Genomic DNA, 20,041 nt, shown 5'->3' on the forward strand with positions numbered 1-20,041 from the left:
AATTATCATTGTTATTTTTTGCCAACTGGATTAAATTCTATTATTGTTGTACATAAAGGTGGAAAAATTTTCACTGAAACTCCAAACGCGATCGGATTTTTAACGATGCGTTCGACGTGCGCCGAGGTATCGAAAATTTCACGAAACAAAGGCTTAGGACATTAAAAATTCATAACCGTAGAAAAGTAATCAAGTTCGGTTCAATTGAAACAACAATTACCTGTGATTGGAAAAAGAATTTCGAAAAATTCAATTTTGAACTGTAAACAATTTTCGCGTTAAATTAACTTCGGATTGTTTTTGCCGAGAAATCGTTACGATCAAGAAAATAAAAATGAAAATAACTGAAGAATATAAACTGTTGATTCAATGATTTATTTCTTTGCAAGAAATTGGAGAATCGATTATATAAATGTTTCCCTGTAAAAAGTATAATTAAGAATAATGTGATTTGTTCGAAGTTATTTTAACCTAATTAATTAACGACACGTATAAGATTTAAGTACAGATCAGCGTATCGCAATATTTAATGTTTATAGTGTGGAAAAAAATTTTTCACCCGACTGTACGTCCCGTGCATATAATTCTTAAGTACAGTAGTTAAACCCGAGTGTTTGGTCAGTCTGCACGCATCGCATCGCGTCGCGTCAACGGTAATAATAAATAATTAATAACAACGGTATTAAAACTGCGTGTAAAATTTTGATGAAATTTATAAATTTTCACCCTTGTTGCGTTATATTCATGGTATCTCATCAAGTTTCTGCAATTGTGATGAAAAATACATGAGAGGAATCCCCGGAAACAAAAATTTATCGATAAATAAATACACATGTAACAATGAAACTATTCTGCATTCATACATATACGCACGATGGTCAGAAAGTGTAAAACTTAATCATTCCCAATTCCCTCGATATAATTTTCTTCCCGTATTACAATTTAGCCTTAGTTTCCCTCGGCCATTTTTTTGTGTTTTTTTTTTTACACCTTCATTTTTATCCGTTCTCGCTTATCCCTCCCCTCCGAATTCATCGTCACGTCGTCAGTCCCCAATTTTCCAAATTATTCGCCTCTCGTTTCGTCGTTCGTATTAATTGCATTAATCAAGATTTTTGGTCAGTTCCCAGCCCACGCTCCCCTCAATCCTGCAGCTAAAATGACAGCCAACCAGCGTCCCTTGAGTACGCGCACACACACGCGTACGCAAAATGTGTACCTTCGCACATAGAAAGGAGAAAAATATGGTGTCACGGCTGAAAGTTTTTACGACTTATTTGCACGGCTGCTCGTAAAGGAGACAGAAGAAAAAATAAATAAATAAAAAAGTCGTGTGCATGGGAATCAATCTTGGAGGATGTGAAGCGATATGATTAACGCGTTATATAATGAACTTCGTTTCGTTATTATATACCAGAGGATTATACGAGCATAAAACGACCCTCGAACCGCCCTCAATTAATTACGCAATATACACAGCTTATGTATATTATTATACCTTTAACTTGTACTATGTCGAATACATAGGTATACGTACCTATGTATGTAACTGAAACTTGCAATCGTCGATTCTTCGATCGAAAAAGAAAAAATTAATTTAAGATGTATATTATTGCGTATAAATTTGGAATCGTTCGTCAAAAATATAATAATTGTCATCGGTGTTGTTATAAATATCGTTATTTTTATTATTATATATAAATATATAACGGGCGGTATTTTGATGGTTGCGTCATCGTTCGCCCGCGGTTCGAGTATGGATCGTAACAAGAAATCGTCGAGGAATCCAGAGTAACAATATGATAATAAGTGAATGAGCCGAAGATATCGTGGCACGTCACGTTCTTCCTCTCCATCTCCAGAGGAAATCGAAACCCAAACACAGCCGCCGTTCAATCAAGAGCATGCATTAAACCGTATTATTCGATTCTATGAGACGGATGAAATGCGGATTAAACTCGAAAAGTAGAAGCCTCGCTATATATATATATATCTCTGATTCACACTTCGGAATTCGTGTAGATATATGTTATAAATAATCTCTTTTACCAACTTCATATATATATATATATATGAAGAGTGAATTCCTAACGACCGCATGATCCGTCGTATGCTAAAATTTAATGCGCACGCGCTGTTTTGCCATGGCTACCAACTGCCTCTAACCTAAAAAAAATTTGCAATAGCGAATTGAGCACAACTGCCACCGACAAATGTGAATGTTTTTAGAACGAGACAGTTGGTAGCCATGGCAAAACAGCGCGTGCGCATTAAATTTTAGAAAACAACGTTGGGAAATCGCTACGTATATAAGTTTGTAAAGAAAGTTTCCGAACTTTCGGATTCGATGGAAAAACTAATTGATTGAATGAATGAATTTTTCATTACTAATTTAAGATATTTCCGGATTATAAGAGACGAAGAAAGAGAAAGAAATATATTAGAGAAACGAGATCAGTGCTCTTAAAACCACTCTTAACGTTCTAATTCTCGAGTCTATCTCCGCTTCTTTTTATTTCCATTTTCCATTCTCTTTTTCTTGTTCTACTCGACTGGAATGTATCGACAAAAGCGTCTCTAATTGCTAGCGACGAGTGAACGAACGAACGAACGAATGAATGAACGAACGAACGAACACAGGAAACAAACGAATCTAAGAATGAATGAACCAAGGTGTTTTGTGCGCCGTGCTGGCGAAGAATGGAACGGATTTAAACGAGCTAAGAGGCTCTTCTTCCGATTGTGTCCAATTGTTTCTGCGGAGTTGAAATCACGACATTCTCTTCTCCGCGTCTATAATTTCGCCGACTGTTATCTTTTTTAAATTTTTTTTCACCTTTGAACATACGGTTATAACAATAATCGACGAATCTATTTCGAAAGCTTGTTGATAATATAAATAATATTATTATAATTATTATAATATATAAAATAAAATATAAAGTTAATAAAAAGTCTGGAGACTTTCAACGATCCAAGCGAACAATTTGTTGGAAATTTTCAGCGACACAGAATCAGTGCAGACATACGCGCTTTCCGACTGATCGTTGGCCGTGACGATTAGGAAAATGATTAATAACGCGTTGTTGGATAATATTTGCGTTACGATCGGATAGCCGTGCTATAGTAACCGACGTAGTAACGGCCAGGGTTTGGTCGGCCTACGGCGGTAGAACGAGTCAACGTCGAGTCCGACACTTGTTGCAAAAAAATTGATAAAGCAAAAGAGAGAGGGGGAGAGAGAGGAGCGAGTGACGAATTCTTTTTTCGGGAGTAAGAACATACGGGATTTAAACAATAGATAAACAAAAGAGGAGACCTTTATCGCTGTAATCGTTTTATTTTTTATTTTTATTCAATTCTTTTTTTACCCACGTTATCACTGTTTATACATAGAGTTGGATTTCTCAGAGAATCAAAGGTCAACGTTGAAATGTTTGAACTCACCGATTTCTACGAAAAAATAATAAATAAATATCACCGCATGTACAAAGCTCCCGGCAATAGCGATTAGATTCGAAAACTTGTTTTGCACAGTGTTTCGAGCAAGTATTATCATATTATCTGTTCTGTATGCATAAATATATTACTTGTTTAGTTGTGTGGTAATATTTGTCGTCCATAAAACAACGGAAGTGTGTCACGCACAAGCAGTTAAAAGCTGTTGGAAAAAATCGAAGGACTCCTTTTTCCAACCCTCAACGCTGCGCGCGCTTTACATTTAATCTCGTTAAAATTTACACGAATTACAATCAAGCGAAATGCATTTTACCGAGCTGTTGCCGCTGCTGTTGCAGTTAAGGCGTTGGCGAGTATACTTGCCGTCTTTATCGCGTTTAGTTTTTAATGGAAGATATAAATCCTGCACCCGAGTTATCGGGCCTCGTTCGGTCGAGTTAACCGTAACTTTGGCGTGTACATAAAGCCTTGTGGAACACACAATGCACATGCATTGATTATATAATGTTTCAGAGAATCGAATGCGGCAATGCGTTATGCGTCACGTGTTATACAATTGAAGTACATTTCGTTCAATTATTATTTCCACACGATTCTACTTCATTCGCAGACACAAGCAGCCAATAATGCGCGATTTATTCGAAATACCGCATGTTTGAAGAATTCGATTTTAATACGATTCAAATAACGAACTTACCGCATTTCCACATCTCCTCATGGCTAAATCGAATCGCAATATGCCTACATTCTTGTTGTTCTTTCTCTTCTTCGTCGTTTATGATTTAATTAAAAATTACTCATCGATTTAGATTCGATATAACCACGCAGGAGGCACGATGACCGCGGTCATATTGGAATCTTCCTCAATTGCTTTGCACTTACACACTCGATTGAATCCAATTTTTAACGTAATTTCATTGCTCGCAATATTTATTACCGAGCCGAATCTTTCTTGAAATAATTCTGACGGCTAAATGACAAAAAATTGTGCGATTCGAGACGCTGGGATAAGCGGCTATGCGAATGCGAACGCCGCTGGTTCGAGTGAGTATTATTCGGAACCGTCTTGAAGTTGGCTTAAAAAATCTCACGAACATTACACTTTAGACGCGATTTTGTCAATGAGAATATCGGTGAAAAGAGTCTTTTGTTACATATGCGTTACGTCTCATCCGTTCAACTTCACGCATCGATTCAATGCTGAAACGCGATTCAGAATCTATACGAATTACATGAACAATAATCGAAGATACAATTGCAACGTATATATCAGATAGGCGGTTGTTTCTTTGTCAATCGACACTGTAATTGTCTAGAATCTTGAACCGTTACACCGGTTCTTCACTTACGATTTTATCATGTCGTTATATCTATGGAAGATACTCGGGATCCAAGTTACGTGGACAACCTAAAACCAGGAAAATTTGAGTCGGTGAGCATAGAGGAGAGTAACAACTACTAGCGGATTGCATATTGCTGATGGTGATCTTTATTATTTCTTAATCCTTTTGTCCCTTTCATGGTAGCGTAACACATTTCTCAATTCGTTTTACATTCAAGAATATCAGAAAACATATAGACGCATGTTTAAATATCTACACAATAATTTGCTTCAAATTTAATTGGTTGTTCATTTTTCATAGTGTTTATTTGATTATTAATTTCTTGCCATTCTCTGTGTATAAATTATTTTCAATATCGGATCAGTGGAATAAAAAGGTAGAATAAAAATTGGTGTTTGCAAAGCGAAGGATTGAACTGCCGTTCGGTGGACTAACCAACAAAAGACTTGAGAGACAGGATGGAAAAAATACGAGAGTAAAAATAATAATAATATCTTTTTTCGTATTTATGCGGTAATACTGAACCGCTCGATTTTACGACTTCCGAATAAAATCAATCTCCAAACAATAGATAATATACTATACGTTCAATTATGTATTACGGTATACAGTTTTACCTGCATACTGCTCTATAATTACATTTATACAACACGCAATGGAATAACAGAATGCCCTTATCTTGATGGAATTGAAAATCTTAACTAAACGAGATAACTGATGAGAGAAGAAAAACTATACAAAAGATGATTCCTGGTGAATGAGAAAGGGTCGGAATTGCTGGTTAAACAAACGACACGATCTTGTATCACGGGATGAAAACATTCCATGGTTCAAACACTAGACCACGATACCATGACCCTGACGTATATGTTACACATATCTAGCATATATACTAGTGTAGAATCAAATGTACTGTAGGGTAAACGTCGAACGATATTTATTGCTTATATTCATAAGCAGCATTCGTGCAAGGGATAAAAAGATAGAGAGTCGATTGAAAATCAAAACGAAACTATTTCTCCTTCGCATTTTCAAATTCACAAGAAAAAATAATCTTTGAAATCTTTGTCCAATAAAAAAAAATAAAAAATTAAACTGAGTTATATAGTGTGTGTGTCTGTATGTGTATGTACATTGACATTGGTCTTATCATGCGATACTCAATTTTTTTCTGTGTTGTGTCAAGTGAATTCAAGTGGAGAAAAAACGGATAAGAGTACTATTAAAACAATTTATCAACGCTGGGCAAAAACTTCGTGACTATCTGAGAAATGGCGTAATCTATATTGATTCATTTCTTTTTTTTTCCTAATTTACCAACCATTTTTTTCAAAGAAAGAGGGAATTATAATGATGATAAAATAATTGAAACTCAGGCAACGAACGAACGAGTTAATCCCAGGCATCATCAGAGGGCGGTAATACAGCAGAAGCTGCGTGCTGATGAGGGTACAAAGGGTGCCACCAATCTAAGACTCTGACACCAACTACTCCGTCTAGAAGTAACATCTGACTGGCCGGTGTCTTCGGAGTTACCGCCGTTCCAAAACCGAGCTGTAATCTGTGGTGACGAAAACCGGGCGACAATGTCATCGATACAGACTGTAGAATTAGGCCTATCACCAACGGAGTCATTGTATACTTAAGACATGTTACCTGAAAATATTTTCAAACAGGTTAATTTTGGCACAAGAAAATACCGTTGCAAATACGTGTTCATTGTTGATATCGACGGTGTTACGGGACTGTTCAAACCTGTAGAATTTTGCAGCGGTCCTCTGGATTCGCGGATACGTCTTCCAGCATTTCGATCAGGTCAGGACGATGTGGTTTTACTTCTGTGTGACGCCAAGAGATGCCGCGACCGCGAGGTACCTCCTTAAGTTTGAAGAAGAAGAACCACTGATTTTTGCCTTTCTGAAATAAGTAGAAAAAAGATGAGTGAATGATTTAATACAAACGGTGAACAACCGTCGGTTGGTTTCAATATCGATTCATCGACCCTGACCTGATGCCACATTAAACAGCACTGGCGTTTCAGCAAGGAATGAGGCTCCTCTTGTAGGCTTGCATCTGGACTCTGAGTATCTCTCCTCTGAGGAAAATAACTGTAATGAAGTGTTCTGATGACACAGGTTCTCAGCCCATACAAACGCACCATGCACTCGGGCTGAAGGCGTTCTGGCAGACCAGCCATACACTTGTAGAATCTGAAACACGAACAGCGTATAATAAAACGTAAGCATCCGCAAGCCAGTTGTTCAAACCAAACAGCAAAGCACTTGGATATTACCGTTTGTACATGTGAAACCAAAATTTTGCCGTCTTGACGACGTGATAAGCACTCTTACAGATCCCAGCGAACCTCCCGACATCCTCCGGCCTTACGTACTCGGACAAAAGAAACCAAACGTCCACAGGGTATTGAACACCTGTAGCAAAATATAATCACTCTTTTGAGCAAATTTGGACATGTAAATTTTTCCCAAAATTTGAATTAAATGTCCAATCTCTCTTTACCTGTATCAACGACTGCAGATTCTACAGGCTTTGTTCTGTTGCGCGTTGACTTGGATTGTTTAGAAATCACGACCTCTGAAAGTAAACAATTGTCATTAGTAGGGGAAAGTTGTCTCTGCCACAGACGGAAGACTAAACTCACCCTTTTTACCATCTTCATTTTCCTGTTCGATAAACTCAAAGTCGCCCTCAAATTCGTCGAGTTTTTCATCCCAAGCACGATTATCCTCCTCCTTGATCATTATCTGCTTAACTGAAATTAGAGAAGTGCAAAATACAGATAGTTGAAAAATGGGAATCGCCTGATTCCTACGAAATCGTCGAAAATCGTGATAACCTGAGACTCAGACGCGATAGAAAGTCGACGGCAAGGTCACGAAAGTCGAGTGAGTTGGCCGGTTATTCAATATTTTGACAGATGTTCAAACTAACCTTCACTAGAGACGTTTGTTGTTGCTTTTTTAAGCCTCGCGTGGTTGCCCGATGGAGAATTGGCGAAGTCGTTCAGCGTGACGTCTGAAATATCAATTTTTTTCTCTTTAAGAATGGCTAAAGATTTCGATGAGGAAGCTTTCGGTGGTGGAAAATATCCTCGGGAAGATCTGTGTATATTGCATCATCCACAAAGTACTGGAATTATTATTCTAACCTCCCAAGCTCTTCTTGTTGTACTGATGCGAAGTCAGCTTTCGCCTTGCCGCCTTACGTGATCCCGGCATCTCGCTAAATAATAATATTTGCACTTTTCTATAAAACAAATTCTATGCATCTTGTTACCGAATGAAAAACAACAAAATAATCTATTAATCTTCTCAGAAACCAACCACCACTATCGTCAGCCATGTTGGACTGCGGACAGCCAGAAAAAACGTCGACTGAAGGTCGGGTTTGCCTTTCGCGCTTCAAAAGCTCTCTTACCAACTCACGGTCATTTTTTTCTACCGAAAACCGTCGTCGTTGCGTGCAAAGATTCCCAATATCCGTCATTCCTGCATAATCTATTTTCCGAAGTTACTCGCGAACAAACGAATATGCTGCGTGTGTTCTAAATACTCACATATTCGATATCCACAAATCAACGTATCATCAAATTTTGAATACTTTTTGAATACAGCCTGATTTAACCGAGTGAAGTGAAGTTGGCCGCGTACAAACAGCGCTGAGGTAGCCAAGTCGATAAGTAGTTCGAAAAGCAGCCACTCGTGGCGCGACAGTCCGACGGCGCATCTACGATCCTTGTGCTCCCGGGCGAGTGAAATCTGACGTGTGACGTCATACAGCAAGATGGCCGCGGGTGTCGAAAATGGAGTAGTGTAGGCCATTGGGTGGTAGGAATTTGTAGGTGTGTCAAGAGAGTCTCGTTTATTCGTCCGAGTTATAATGTCGCTAAGATGCCGGTGCATTGATACGTGGGTTTCGGCGTTCGGCTGCAAGCGGTTGTCGGCGTGGGGCGCGGGCACCGCGTCGAGCTAATACATCATTTCAATAATAATACGGGGGGGAGTATTTCGTATCCTGGTTATCGAGTGATTACACACGAACACTGTAAGCGAGAGAGAGCGAGAGAGGGAGAGAGAGAACCAGAGAGTAATAAAGAGATCGGGATTCATAGAGAGAGAAAGAAAGAGAGAGACGGACGCTCGCAGTCGGTCCTGCGGGATAAAACGTCGGAGGATATCCACCCTCGGCAGGCGAAAAACGGGGGCGTGTATGTGCGGTTTTTGGGCGAAGGGCGGATACTTCGGAAAGGGGTTAGATCGTGACAGTGGGTGTTAAGTGTGTACCGTGGGTGGTGTCTGTGTGTGTGCGACTGTGTGCGTGTCCGTGTTGACTAAAAAATGTGGAACATGATGTGCGACGTGATGCCGACGATATCGGAAGACAGCATCAGTCAGCGGAGTTCCCAGTTCTCGGGCGAGGATGCGAACTTCGAACAGCTGATGGTGTCGATGCTCGACGAGCGCGACAAGCTGATGGACTCGCTCAGGGAGAGCCAAGAGCGACTCCAGGAGGCCGAGGCTCGTCTCCAGGAGGTTGAGAAGGAGCGCGACGCCCTCAACCGACAGATAAACGCGAACATTCCCCAGGTGAGAAAAGGTCCGGGGCGAATTAGCGCCGATCGATCGATCCCGGGAAGTCGAGAAACTCGCCGCGAGAAGACCCAGCGATATTCGCCCTCTTCTCTTCTCTTCTCGAGTCCGCAGCCTAGTGCCCGGGTCTTTGCCCCCCTCCCTCAAACAGCTTCTCTATCTCTCTCTCTCTCTTTTTTTTTTTTTTATATATCCCCCTTTTCTTTTTTCCGCCTTTTCCTCGCCTCCCTCTCGCTACCGCGCCGGTGGCGACCTCGAAATGCGAGATATTTCGAGGCTTATTGATTGCCGCCCGCCGGCGGGACACCCTCGCGCCATTTTCCGACTTTGGATGAATTACTGCTGCTGATTTTGTTGTTGTTGTTGTTGTTCCGATCCTGTCAGATCTCCCTAAATTTTTAACGATCACGAGCGGCGAACTACCGAGCGAGATCACCCTGAAGCTGGCAGCGAACTGCGCTGGACTTCTTTTGTTTTTCACTCCCGATTAATCAGAGTACCAACTTCAATGATCTGTGTATTTTATGCCCGAAATTTTTTCATTGACATGCGACACAGTTTCGTTTCTTAGGCTTATCTGATTTTCTTTCTTCTTCTTTCGACGTCAATTTTTATCGATGGCTTCGTAGATTCGCGGGATCAGACTCTTTGATCTCGATTTCGAACGAATGGATTTGGTGATTTTCGCTTGCTTAACGTCAATCTCGAGTCATTTGTTTCCACTATGATTTCTGTCTTGTTATGCGGTTTTCCTTGATTTCTGTACTACGACAAACGGTTTCTAATTCGTGTTTACAATTTTACTACCGATTTCTGCTGAATGATTTTACAACGTCTTGGTGATGTTCAGTGATTTATACGTTGTGTTAGGTAGAACAACGGGGAATTGTTAATCAATCACAGAAAATCATTGCAGAAATCAGAGGAGTAATGTTATAAATCGATCAAGATCAGTTGACGAGTTGAAAATCAACGTAAAATCACAGGCTAAAGCAGAAATCGCGTCAAATTGAAGTTGGCAAAGTTATCGTAACGATTCGTGCTGAGGAAAGAAAAACGTTACGTCGCGATTTTGCAACTTTATGAAATTCAGTAAACCGTAATGAAACAGAACACACTCGTTTTTTGAAATCTTGGTCCCTTAAAAATGGTGTAAAATGAAAAAATTGCAATGTTTTCCCCAATGTTTCGTTACGATAATAACGTTACTAAACTTCAACCTCTTGAAATCGCTCGTAATCACCAAAAACAGGAGAACATAAGACAGAAATCATATATTTGAAATTGTCGTAAATACATTTGAAGTTGAATCATACATAGACGATAAAAAATTTTATGAGCCTGTTGTGATATTCTTTTGAGATGATTTTTGTCTCTCGATATTACACAATTCCTTAATATATTCGAACTTATGTCTATTTAGAAAATTAATAATTTTTCCTATTAGATTTATCGTTCCCAAAAACTCGAGATAGATTTTTACCAATCATCATTTTACCCCGTTACTATCACTACGTATAAACAGAAACTATAATCATTTAACGGTCGACTGTCGTTTTCTGTTTGCAATATTCTTCCCCTCTTGATTAATCATGCAGCGAACATGTGCGCAAACATTTTTATCAAAGAAAACGTATAAAATAAATCACAAATAAACTCTCAAGCCGTCCGTCGATGATGATAAAGACTCGGGAATTCGCGACGATGTTTCACGACAAACGTGTTGTCTCGTTGCACGGTTTTACTTTTCATTCCCGTTATGACCCAGAGTCGCCCCTCGATTTGATCAGCCTGAAGTTTGTAACATTATTGCAATGCTGGATATTTGGAAACAGTAGTCATTTTACAATTTTAAAATTACTTGAAATTTAGTAAACCGTTAATACAGAATCAAAGAACTCAGATTTTGTAAAGTCAAATTCTTCTTCAGGTATTCCAAAGATCCAAAATAGTAATTTTTTTTCTCAACATTTCCATACATCACTAACGTTACTAACTTCAGCCTCGTTCTTTTTATCCTTTCACAACTAGCGCAAGGAATGCTGCTTTAAACAAAAAAAAAAAAAAAAACAGCGATCTTCAAATTTATCTTCCAACTTCCCGATTCTCATGCATTATTATAATTCATTTATCTGCATATAGATTGTCAATTTAGTCGGGTTCGTTAATTTTTCCTTAATTATGGTTGCAATGTCTTTGAAAAAACTGAAAAAAAGAAAGCAGTAACGGTAACGTAACGAAAAGCAACAGCCAGAAAAGAGAAGAAGGGATGCAATTTTTCCCGGCATCGCGCAGGTTTTAAACTACACGTGTTTAGTCTGTCGGTTGATTTCTTCTATAACCTTCGTGTAATATACATATATCTATATGTATACAGTTTGTCCACGCGAAGTAAACATTAGCTAACTGAACGTGTATTTATGTGTGTGTGTGTACTTACGTTTATAATATGTACATGATATAACACACTTATATATATATATATTAGGCTGATTCAAAAAAAACGGCTAATTTTTTTTTTTCAAAATCCTCACATAAAAACTTCCGAGAAGGTGTGAAAAGACGCCTGCAAAAAGCAGAGCCCTTAATATTATTATTAAGAGGTCGCGCATCGGGAATTTCTATTTCCCGTTTAAATAACACAGGAATGAATTTTTTTAAATTTTGCAATTTCGTATTTGTGCAACGGCTCATTGAATTAGCGGACCAAAGCATATTTTTGTAGGAAATTTGACGCTCTACAAAAAAAGTCCTCACAAAGTTTTCGATAGTCACACTCCTTCAAAAGTTATTCGAGGTCAAAGTTGAACTTACAAAAAAATTCAATGTTTTTTTTTTTTTCGATGATGCTATGAATCTTTTCTCATTATTTTGTTATAAAGATATATTTAATAAATATATCTTACTCTAATTGGGCTTTTTCAATCATTAATTTTCCCATCGAGTCAATATAAAGTTACCTTACAAAAATGCGATGTTAAATAATAAACATGTTATCATGGAGAATCCATAACTGATGCACTTGACTATTTAAAAATGTAATTGTTCCGAAATCTATCCTCTTTATAACAAAATAATGAGAAAAGATTCATAGTATCATCGAAAAAAAAAAAACATTGAATTTTTTTGTAAGTTCAACTTTGACCTCGAATAACTTTTGAAGGAGTGTGACTATCGAAAACTTTGTAAGGACTTTTTTTGTAGAGCGTCAAATTTCCTACAAGAACGTGCTTTGGTTTGCTAATTCAATAAGCCGTTGCAAAAATACGAAATTGCAAAATTTAAATAAATTTATTCCCGTGTTATTTAAACGGGAAATAGAAATTCCCGATGCGCGACCTCTTAATAATAATATTAAGGGCTCTGCTTTTTACAGGCGTCTTTTCACACCTTCTCGAAAGTTTTTATGTGAGGAATTTGAAAAAAAAAAATTAGCCATTTTTTTTGAATCAGCCTAATATATATATATATATATATCAAACGATTAAGGTCAAATTACGAAACGATACCCGCCACGATTCGCTTATAGCTTTGGTATTAACGAGAAATATGGCTTTCTGTTTCTATTTTTTCATTTTTATTACTCTGTTATATTACACATATCGTATAATTTTCTTTACATCCCGAAAATCGATTATATAGGAGAAAAATTCATCTCGTCATAATTATTAATTATATACGACCAAGTTTTAATTTATTTTCCTTTTCTTTTTTTCCTTGTTTTCTATTCCTTTTGAATTATTTTACATCTTTAAAAATTTTCCGTATTATTAAATAATGTTTTCAACGGCAGCGGGTAAAATTGCAAAATTTCTAATTATTTTTTTTCCCTCTTCTCCTTGTCTGCGCAATCTTTCAATACGATATCCCGGAACATAAGAAGAAGATAAAAAAAAATGTACAATCCTTTACCCGCGTTTACAATGTAGCTGTGATATTCGTGTTAAACTGCGAAATCGAAAAGTCTAATGATAACATTGAAAAAACGTATTTCGAAAATCAACTTTTTAAATCTTCTTTTCATTAACATGATAATACACAAAAGCACGCATATGATTTTATTTCTTATCGAATTTTTCAATTATCTCTCTAAATACCGCGTGTATAATGAATATTCATATCGATAGCATTATTATTGTTGTTGTTATTGTTGTTATTATGTTTATTATATCGATGACGATTTTCGCTCGGTTCCTTCGTCAAGTTTCTTTCTCGCTGATATCCGATCGGCGTGAGAGGATTTTGCAACGCGATCGATGAATCGTTCGATCTATCGATTGGTATTTCAAACACGCGCACACGCTTCGTCGAACTTTGTAGCTGCTGCTGCTGCTGTCAAGATGATATGTGATATATTATTTAAGGCTCGCGTATTATATCTACCTCACTCACGTATCTCATCGTATCGTATCCTGTGCATACGTAATTGTTACTTTTTTTTTTTTTTTTTCAAACGCCTTAATTGCACAGACCTACGCCACAACTAACTACATACATATATGTGTATGTATATATATACACATGAGTATAGTTAGTCGAAAGTCACACGCAATTATCTCTTACTATATATATATATATATATATATACGTATATACGTAACCGCATATATCCACGTATAATAGGCAACGCATCATTTAACCAAAAATAAACGTTGTTACATGTTTTATATAGGTATATATATTTAGTTCGATCCGTTCGATACACTATCATTATTATTATTATTGTTTTTATTATTACCCTATCACTTGCCGAATCATTTATTTTACAGTAAAGTTGAAAAATGTTTCTGCTCATATGTACGTATTTACCATACCATAAATGTGTATGTATATACATACACATATTATACATGCACGATTAACGAGTAACGTTGAAAATTTATAAGTTATTCAATGTTAGGTTTACTTATGACGATCATAGTGCAGCGTGATTATTTTGGCATGAAAAGTTTATCGCGGAAATGTCATCGTGATGGGGTTAAAAAATTTTAAAAATACAAAAATAGAAGAAAACAAAACGAAATCGATAATCACTTACGTGTACGTATAATAATCGCAACGATGATTATAGTAATAATAATGATAATGACAATAACAATAACAATAACAACAACCAATAATAATAATAATGGAAATGATAGGAAAAAGAGAGGGGGAAGGAAGGAAGAGGCGCGGAGTTTATTTATACAAACAGTGAAACGATTATTATTTAAGCTTGCGTAGCAAATAGACCATGCCAGGAAAATAATCTTTTTCATACATATTTACATACATGTATTATGTGAATATATATATTGTGTAATATATGTTACATCATATTATGTATATATACGGATCGTTCGATTTGAGGTTGAGGAACGGATTTAAACAATTTTTCTTTTTTTATCCCGTTGTATTTTTTTAACTTCGAAATTTGTACATTCTTCTTGCCGGTACCATTTTTCTAAACCACCTTTCGCTGCTTTTCCAAATTCACGGTTTCGTCATGTTTTTGCGGAATAAAAAATTTTCCACATCTTTTCCATATTGTTGTAAATTTTAATAACAAAACGAAGAAAAGTGAAAAAAAAAAACCCGAGAGAAAAGTAAGGAGAAGAAATTTATATCACACAGGCTCGTAGGGTGGTCTCATCAATTTCAAATATATACTTGCCAACTTTGGAAAGGGTATCGAGATCAGTTTTACAAATGATAAGCATTTCGAAATCCATCGCATTGCATTATTTATTTCTTTTTTGCCGCGATTATTTTCGAACTTATCAATGAGGTGTAATAAATATGTGTTGAAACGTTTATACCATAGATGGACATTTCATGCGAAACAAATATAGTCTGTATAATGTTTTAATGTGATAACAACACCATGAAGTTACTCTGCCGAAATGATTTACATTTTTTTTTTTTTTTCCTTATTCCTAGTCATTCTTAATTTATTTCCCATAATTTTCTGTACCAAACCAAATGAGTTCTACAACAGTTAGCTTCTTTTTTACTTGAAAAAGGAACTTCGTTTTTTTTTTTTTTTTTTGGTTTTTTTTTTCTTTTTTTTTCAATTTTAAACGGATTTCAGCACCCTTTGCAATCAGATAAAAAATTTGAAATAATTGACATACTTTGATTATCGTGATCATTTATCGATTCCAGGGGTGGATGGCGAGTGTACGTTAGATATTAACGTCGACCCTAAAATACGCACCCTCGGTTAGACGAACCCCGTTCGTTCAATTATCATTCACGTTCGAAAGTGTGTACATATATACGCATATTATTAAACACTTGCTAAATACATACTGCGTTGTGTATTTGCACATAATATACGTACGCTAAACATGCGCATTGTAAAGTTGTTGTGTGGTCTATTCCTTTGGAAAAAGACAAAAATAAAATTTAAAAAATGCACGGACAATTAGCGGGATTTGTGTAACAATGAAAGAGAAAACGAGAGAGAAAGAGAGAAAGGACTGCATAATATGATAAACAGGCTTCTGTATAATATAAACCAAATTATAATATAATACTAATCATCGACGTTCTAATTTAGAATGCAACTCAAGCTGGTTACAAGTTTCTTTTATTTATTTTTTCTTTATTTTATTTTATTTACTCTTCTATTTCGTCTACACATGTTGCACAATCATTCATCACGCTGATTGTGAGATGCAGTGTTGTGCACTCTTTCCATTATTCCCGTTGTTTCTTTCCTTCGTTATTTCTTTCTTCCTTTCTTTACGCATATATCCCACTTGTAACTCGACTTATATCCAGGGTGGGCCCAATTTCCCCAAATGACAAAAAAAAGAAAAATAATAACATCAATGAAACAGTTAACAAAATGACGAAATGGATTATCTCACTACAATTCCACGTTCAATGACACCGAACAAAAATGCAATGATTAACGCGTCACAAACGTGTAACAAATCAAACCTAATTTTACCCGCATCTTACAGGGAAAAAAAAAATCAAAAATGGTTTTAAAATTTGGTGACCAGGATTTATTCCAAAAGAAAAAAAGAAAGGAAAAAAAGCCCCGGACTTTTGTTGTCCATCTCGCCAACATCCCACATACTCGTACATACATGCACAGAGACAGATTGCATCTGACGAAATACATTTAAAGCTGCGCGTTGCATTCTTCCGACAATGAGTGCAATGCACTCTCTTCGCTCACCCACTTGGTACCTACGACATCATACGCGCAGAGATACGAAATGCGCCCGGTTTACCGATCAATACTAACTTCCGGTCGGCGCATGAATGAAACCACCACCCTTCGCGCTCTTCACCCTCCTCCTTCTTCCGTTTTCCTATGCAATACGTATGCTGTAGATAACATGGAAATGCGGACGACGCGAAGGATAGAGAAGAATAGGAGATAGACGAATTGTTCTATAAATTACTCTCGTTGTTATTGTTGATTTTGTTATTGTTATTGTCGTACTACTCGCTTGCTGAAACTTCAATCTTCTCTCATTTTACTCTACACTGGAACGGATGTTCGATTAATCGGTTTTCCGATTACTCTCGGATTTTTTTTACTCTCTCATCATTATTTCTACTTATGCTGGTTTCAATAATATATACAATGTAATTTTATTTATACACAATCTAAAAATACTGCAGTAGCAACATTTAAAAATCGTATCTTATCTTCCTTCATTTAAAAAAAAAAAAAGAAATTTCTATAAATTTTTTATTATCAATTTACAACTTGTGTTGTAATTATCGTAATAATTTGTTTTATTTCTTTAATTTTCATTTTATTCATTATTTTTTTCCTAATTGATGTATGGAGAAAATTTTCGATAAATTATACCGCTTGTTGTATTTTCATACATGCATGCAAGTAATTAAGAGAGACGAGATTATTATTTTTGCAACTTCGTATAATTATATTATGGATAATCTTAAATCTCGTTGTAATTTTTTCTTTTCTCATTTTTTCTTTTTTTCCAACGCTTCAGCTATAACTGTTGAATTTCTCATACTTTCTGATTACGTACTATCGTAAAAAAAAAAAAAAAAAAAAAAAAAAACAAATTACAAATTGCAGAAAATGACTTATTGTTAGGGTTTTATAAACGTACGATGAGTTAATTTTTCATTATCAATTCATAAAATAATAATGATAATAATAACAATCCAATCTTGAGTGATATAAATTTTATAAATTTGAGCATTATGTTTCTTTCAGTTTCTAAGAGGCCTTATAGTTTTCTTAATCTTATCTCGTTGATTATATGTATACGTCTAACGTGATACTATGTGTAGAAAATTATGTAACCGTTCATTCGATATACTTCTATATATATAAAATTTCAGAAAATAGAAAAGTTCACATTTATGTAAATCCATAGATTACAATCGTTGCTAGACAATTCGTTGTGTCTTCTTTTATAATTCGTTATAATTCTCTATCTTATGATCTGTACATGTCGTAATGCGGCGTTTTGAAAAATTTCTCAAAATCGAAAAACGAAATAAGAGAGAATAATATTGATAAAGATCGAAACAAACTCGACGCGTCAGAACGAAAATATGAGATTGGAATAAAAAATCGTTATAAAAAATCTGACTTCTCTCCAAAAAATGTAAAAAAAAAAGAAAGAAAAGAAAAGAAAAAATATAGCAAATTTACCGCAATTTAATTGTCATTAGGGAAACTACATTGTGCGGTTTTGTGTCCTGAAAAACTGGACGACCGTCTCGATCGGCGAGCCGCGTCACGTCAAAATCGGCGACGTTTATTTTGCCGATTTTCCTTGCGATGATTTTGCTGTAGTTGGACGTGTATTTCCCCGCGACTATATCGACTTCCGGCATGGTTTTAATCACGTGGTTAAGGGCGGCTGCGCAGAGATCGAAACCAAGACCGCGGCGCCGATCGGCACGCCGAATTCCAACGAGTTCGAATTCGGCCCAAATCCGGCATTCCGGATGCGCGGCGAAGAGATCCAAGGATTTGTCGATGATCCCCATGAGATTGGCGAACTCACTTATCGTCCTGGATCGCAGTTTGCCGTCGTAACGATCGTCGGAATTTTTTCCTACAAGATTTCGATCGTGAACCAGGACGATTATCGCCCCGGATATTCGGTTCGTCGGCTTGTGAACCGCCGTTAAAACAGTTCCCGCGTCGACGACGGTTTCCATCAAAATTCGCTCGTCCTTATCGACCTTCGACCATTCTTCTTCTTCTTTTTCTTCTTCTTCACAGTCCGTTGTTCTAACCTCTAAAGACGATTTATCACCCTCGTGCTTTTTCACACCGTACATATCTCGCATGCTTTTTACAAGCGTCTCGTCGTGCAGGAAATTCTCTATCAGCATATCGACTATCTCGTCACGACGTGATTTGTCCGATAATTCTATCTCGTATTCAGACGATAATGCGCACGGGAATATAGAGCGGTTTTTATTATTCTCCATCTGTGGTACGAAATAAGAAACTAATTATTACTGCACTTTTATTGCATGTTGTATAATATCAGTGATAAGTTTCAGCTTGAAAGTGATCTTCATGTTTTCAGGTTTTTTTTTATTTTCTTTTATTTTTCATTTCGTTTTTTCTGTTCACTTTTATAAACGAGCTGTCATCCTAGCTTCTGTGTATAAAGTATAAAAAAGAGAATGAAAGAAACAGAACACGAAACAGTTTTCAAACACACGTTACAATAAATATATGTATATATTTATGATAGCTAATTGTCTACGCGATCTGCAAGATTTCATCCAAAACTGATAATTTCAGAATAAAATGACGATAAAACGGATGTTTTCCTGTTTTGTGTATCAAAAGTTTAACTTCAATAAATTTGTACGTATACAAATTCGAAATCAATCATCGAAATAATTAATTTCGCTATAAACTTTTTAAATCTCCCGCGCCGTGCGAATGTCGTTTGGCCATTTTGAAAGTATCTTCTCTTGCACGATGTTCAGATCTGTGTTACATTCAACAAGTTTAGGTCATGCACGCCTGAGAAATAATAATAATAAGCAAGAGAAAAACAAGTTGTAAATTTCATTTCGACGTTATTAGTTGTAAAAAATTTTCGACGTAATTCGATGAAAATATAAATATGAATAAAGTCGAAAGTAAGCAGAAGATTGAAGAGAGAACAGGCACAACATTTTTTAAAAATTCCTCCCAAATGAGAGTGATATTAAACAATAACAGATAAAAATACTTTTGTACTACGTCTGGATCACCAATAATACACAAAATATGAATATTAAGTGTGGCATGCAGCGTAGCTTTGCTTTTGTGGTTTTTCGAAAAGTCTTAAAGTACAAAACACGTACCGTAAATCCCTTCGAAAGTATAATCCTCGCAGCGTGTTACCGCCTTCGGTCAGAGCCAATATGGCTGCAATGGGTCAACTCCTTACACACCGTATCTCTCTTTTTCTCTTTCTCTCTCTCTCCGTCAGCTGTGCGCTTCGCAACGTCGGTATCAAAGAGAACCACCCTTACCGTCCGGTCGTCTTTAGCTATTCTATGTTCGAGTTGTGATAAAAATGGCAGGTAGCCTCAGCAGGGTCTCGACATTATCGGTAGAGAGCGTGAAACGCGGTGCAAGTAGCGCTGGTTGTCAGAAAACGACCTGTAACTTTGCAAGAACTTTAT

The 20,041-nt window shown here is 36.5% G+C and overlaps 3 protein-coding genes across 9 annotated transcripts in view; 1 reads left to right on the plus strand and 2 right to left on the minus strand.

Moving 5' to 3' along the window:
• Positions 1-4,925: 4,925 nt before the first annotated feature.
• On the minus strand, positions 4,926-8,187 carry fsd (transmembrane protein fates-shifted). 2 transcript variants are annotated; one of them, XM_046618577.2, is made up of 8 exons: positions 7,972-8,187; positions 7,755-7,838; positions 7,465-7,575; positions 7,323-7,397; positions 7,096-7,234; positions 6,811-7,012; positions 6,558-6,719; positions 4,926-6,363 (listed from the first exon to the last, which is right to left on the minus strand). In XM_046618577.2, the coding sequence occupies exons 1-8, from the start codon at positions 8,039-8,041 to the stop codon at positions 6,211-6,213; spliced, it is 996 nt and encodes a 331-aa protein (XP_046474533.1). In that variant the 5' UTR covers positions 8,042-8,187; the 3' UTR covers positions 4,926-6,210. The 2 variants fall into 2 exon arrangements, with proteins under 2 accessions (XP_046474533.1, XP_046474532.1); XM_046618576.2 differs by having other exon boundaries at positions 4,926-6,458; positions 7,972-8,186.
• A 394-nt stretch (positions 8,188-8,581) lies between these two features.
• Positions 8,582-20,041, plus strand: part of Liprin-alpha (PTPRF interacting protein alpha) — a 28,823-nt gene continuing 17,363 nt past the window's right edge. For 3 of the 6 annotated variants that reach the window (XM_046618558.2, XM_046618562.2, XM_046618563.2), the window contains exon 1: positions 8,583-9,409. In XM_046618558.2, the coding sequence (XP_046474514.1) occupies positions 9,161-9,409 (249 nt within the window). In that variant the 5' untranslated portion in view covers positions 8,583-9,160. Of the gene's footprint in view, positions 9,410-20,041 lie in introns of all 6 variants that reach the window. The other 3 variants (XM_046618561.2, XM_046618557.2, XM_046618564.2) reach the window with 3 other exon arrangements.
• Positions 14,090-19,849, minus strand: LOC124215321 (uncharacterized). The gene is made up of 2 exons (XM_046618580.2): positions 19,718-19,849; positions 14,090-18,841 (listed from the first exon to the last, which is right to left on the minus strand). The coding sequence occupies exon 2, from the start codon at positions 18,839-18,841 to the stop codon at positions 18,047-18,049; it is 795 nt and encodes a 264-aa protein (XP_046474536.1). The 5' UTR covers positions 19,718-19,849; the 3' UTR covers positions 14,090-18,046.

This window comes from Neodiprion pinetum, chromosome 3, assembly GCF_021155775.2.
Source record: "Neodiprion pinetum isolate iyNeoPine1 chromosome 3, iyNeoPine1.2, whole genome shotgun sequence".
NCBI classification, from domain to species: Eukaryota; Metazoa; Arthropoda; class Insecta; order Hymenoptera; family Diprionidae; genus Neodiprion; species Neodiprion pinetum.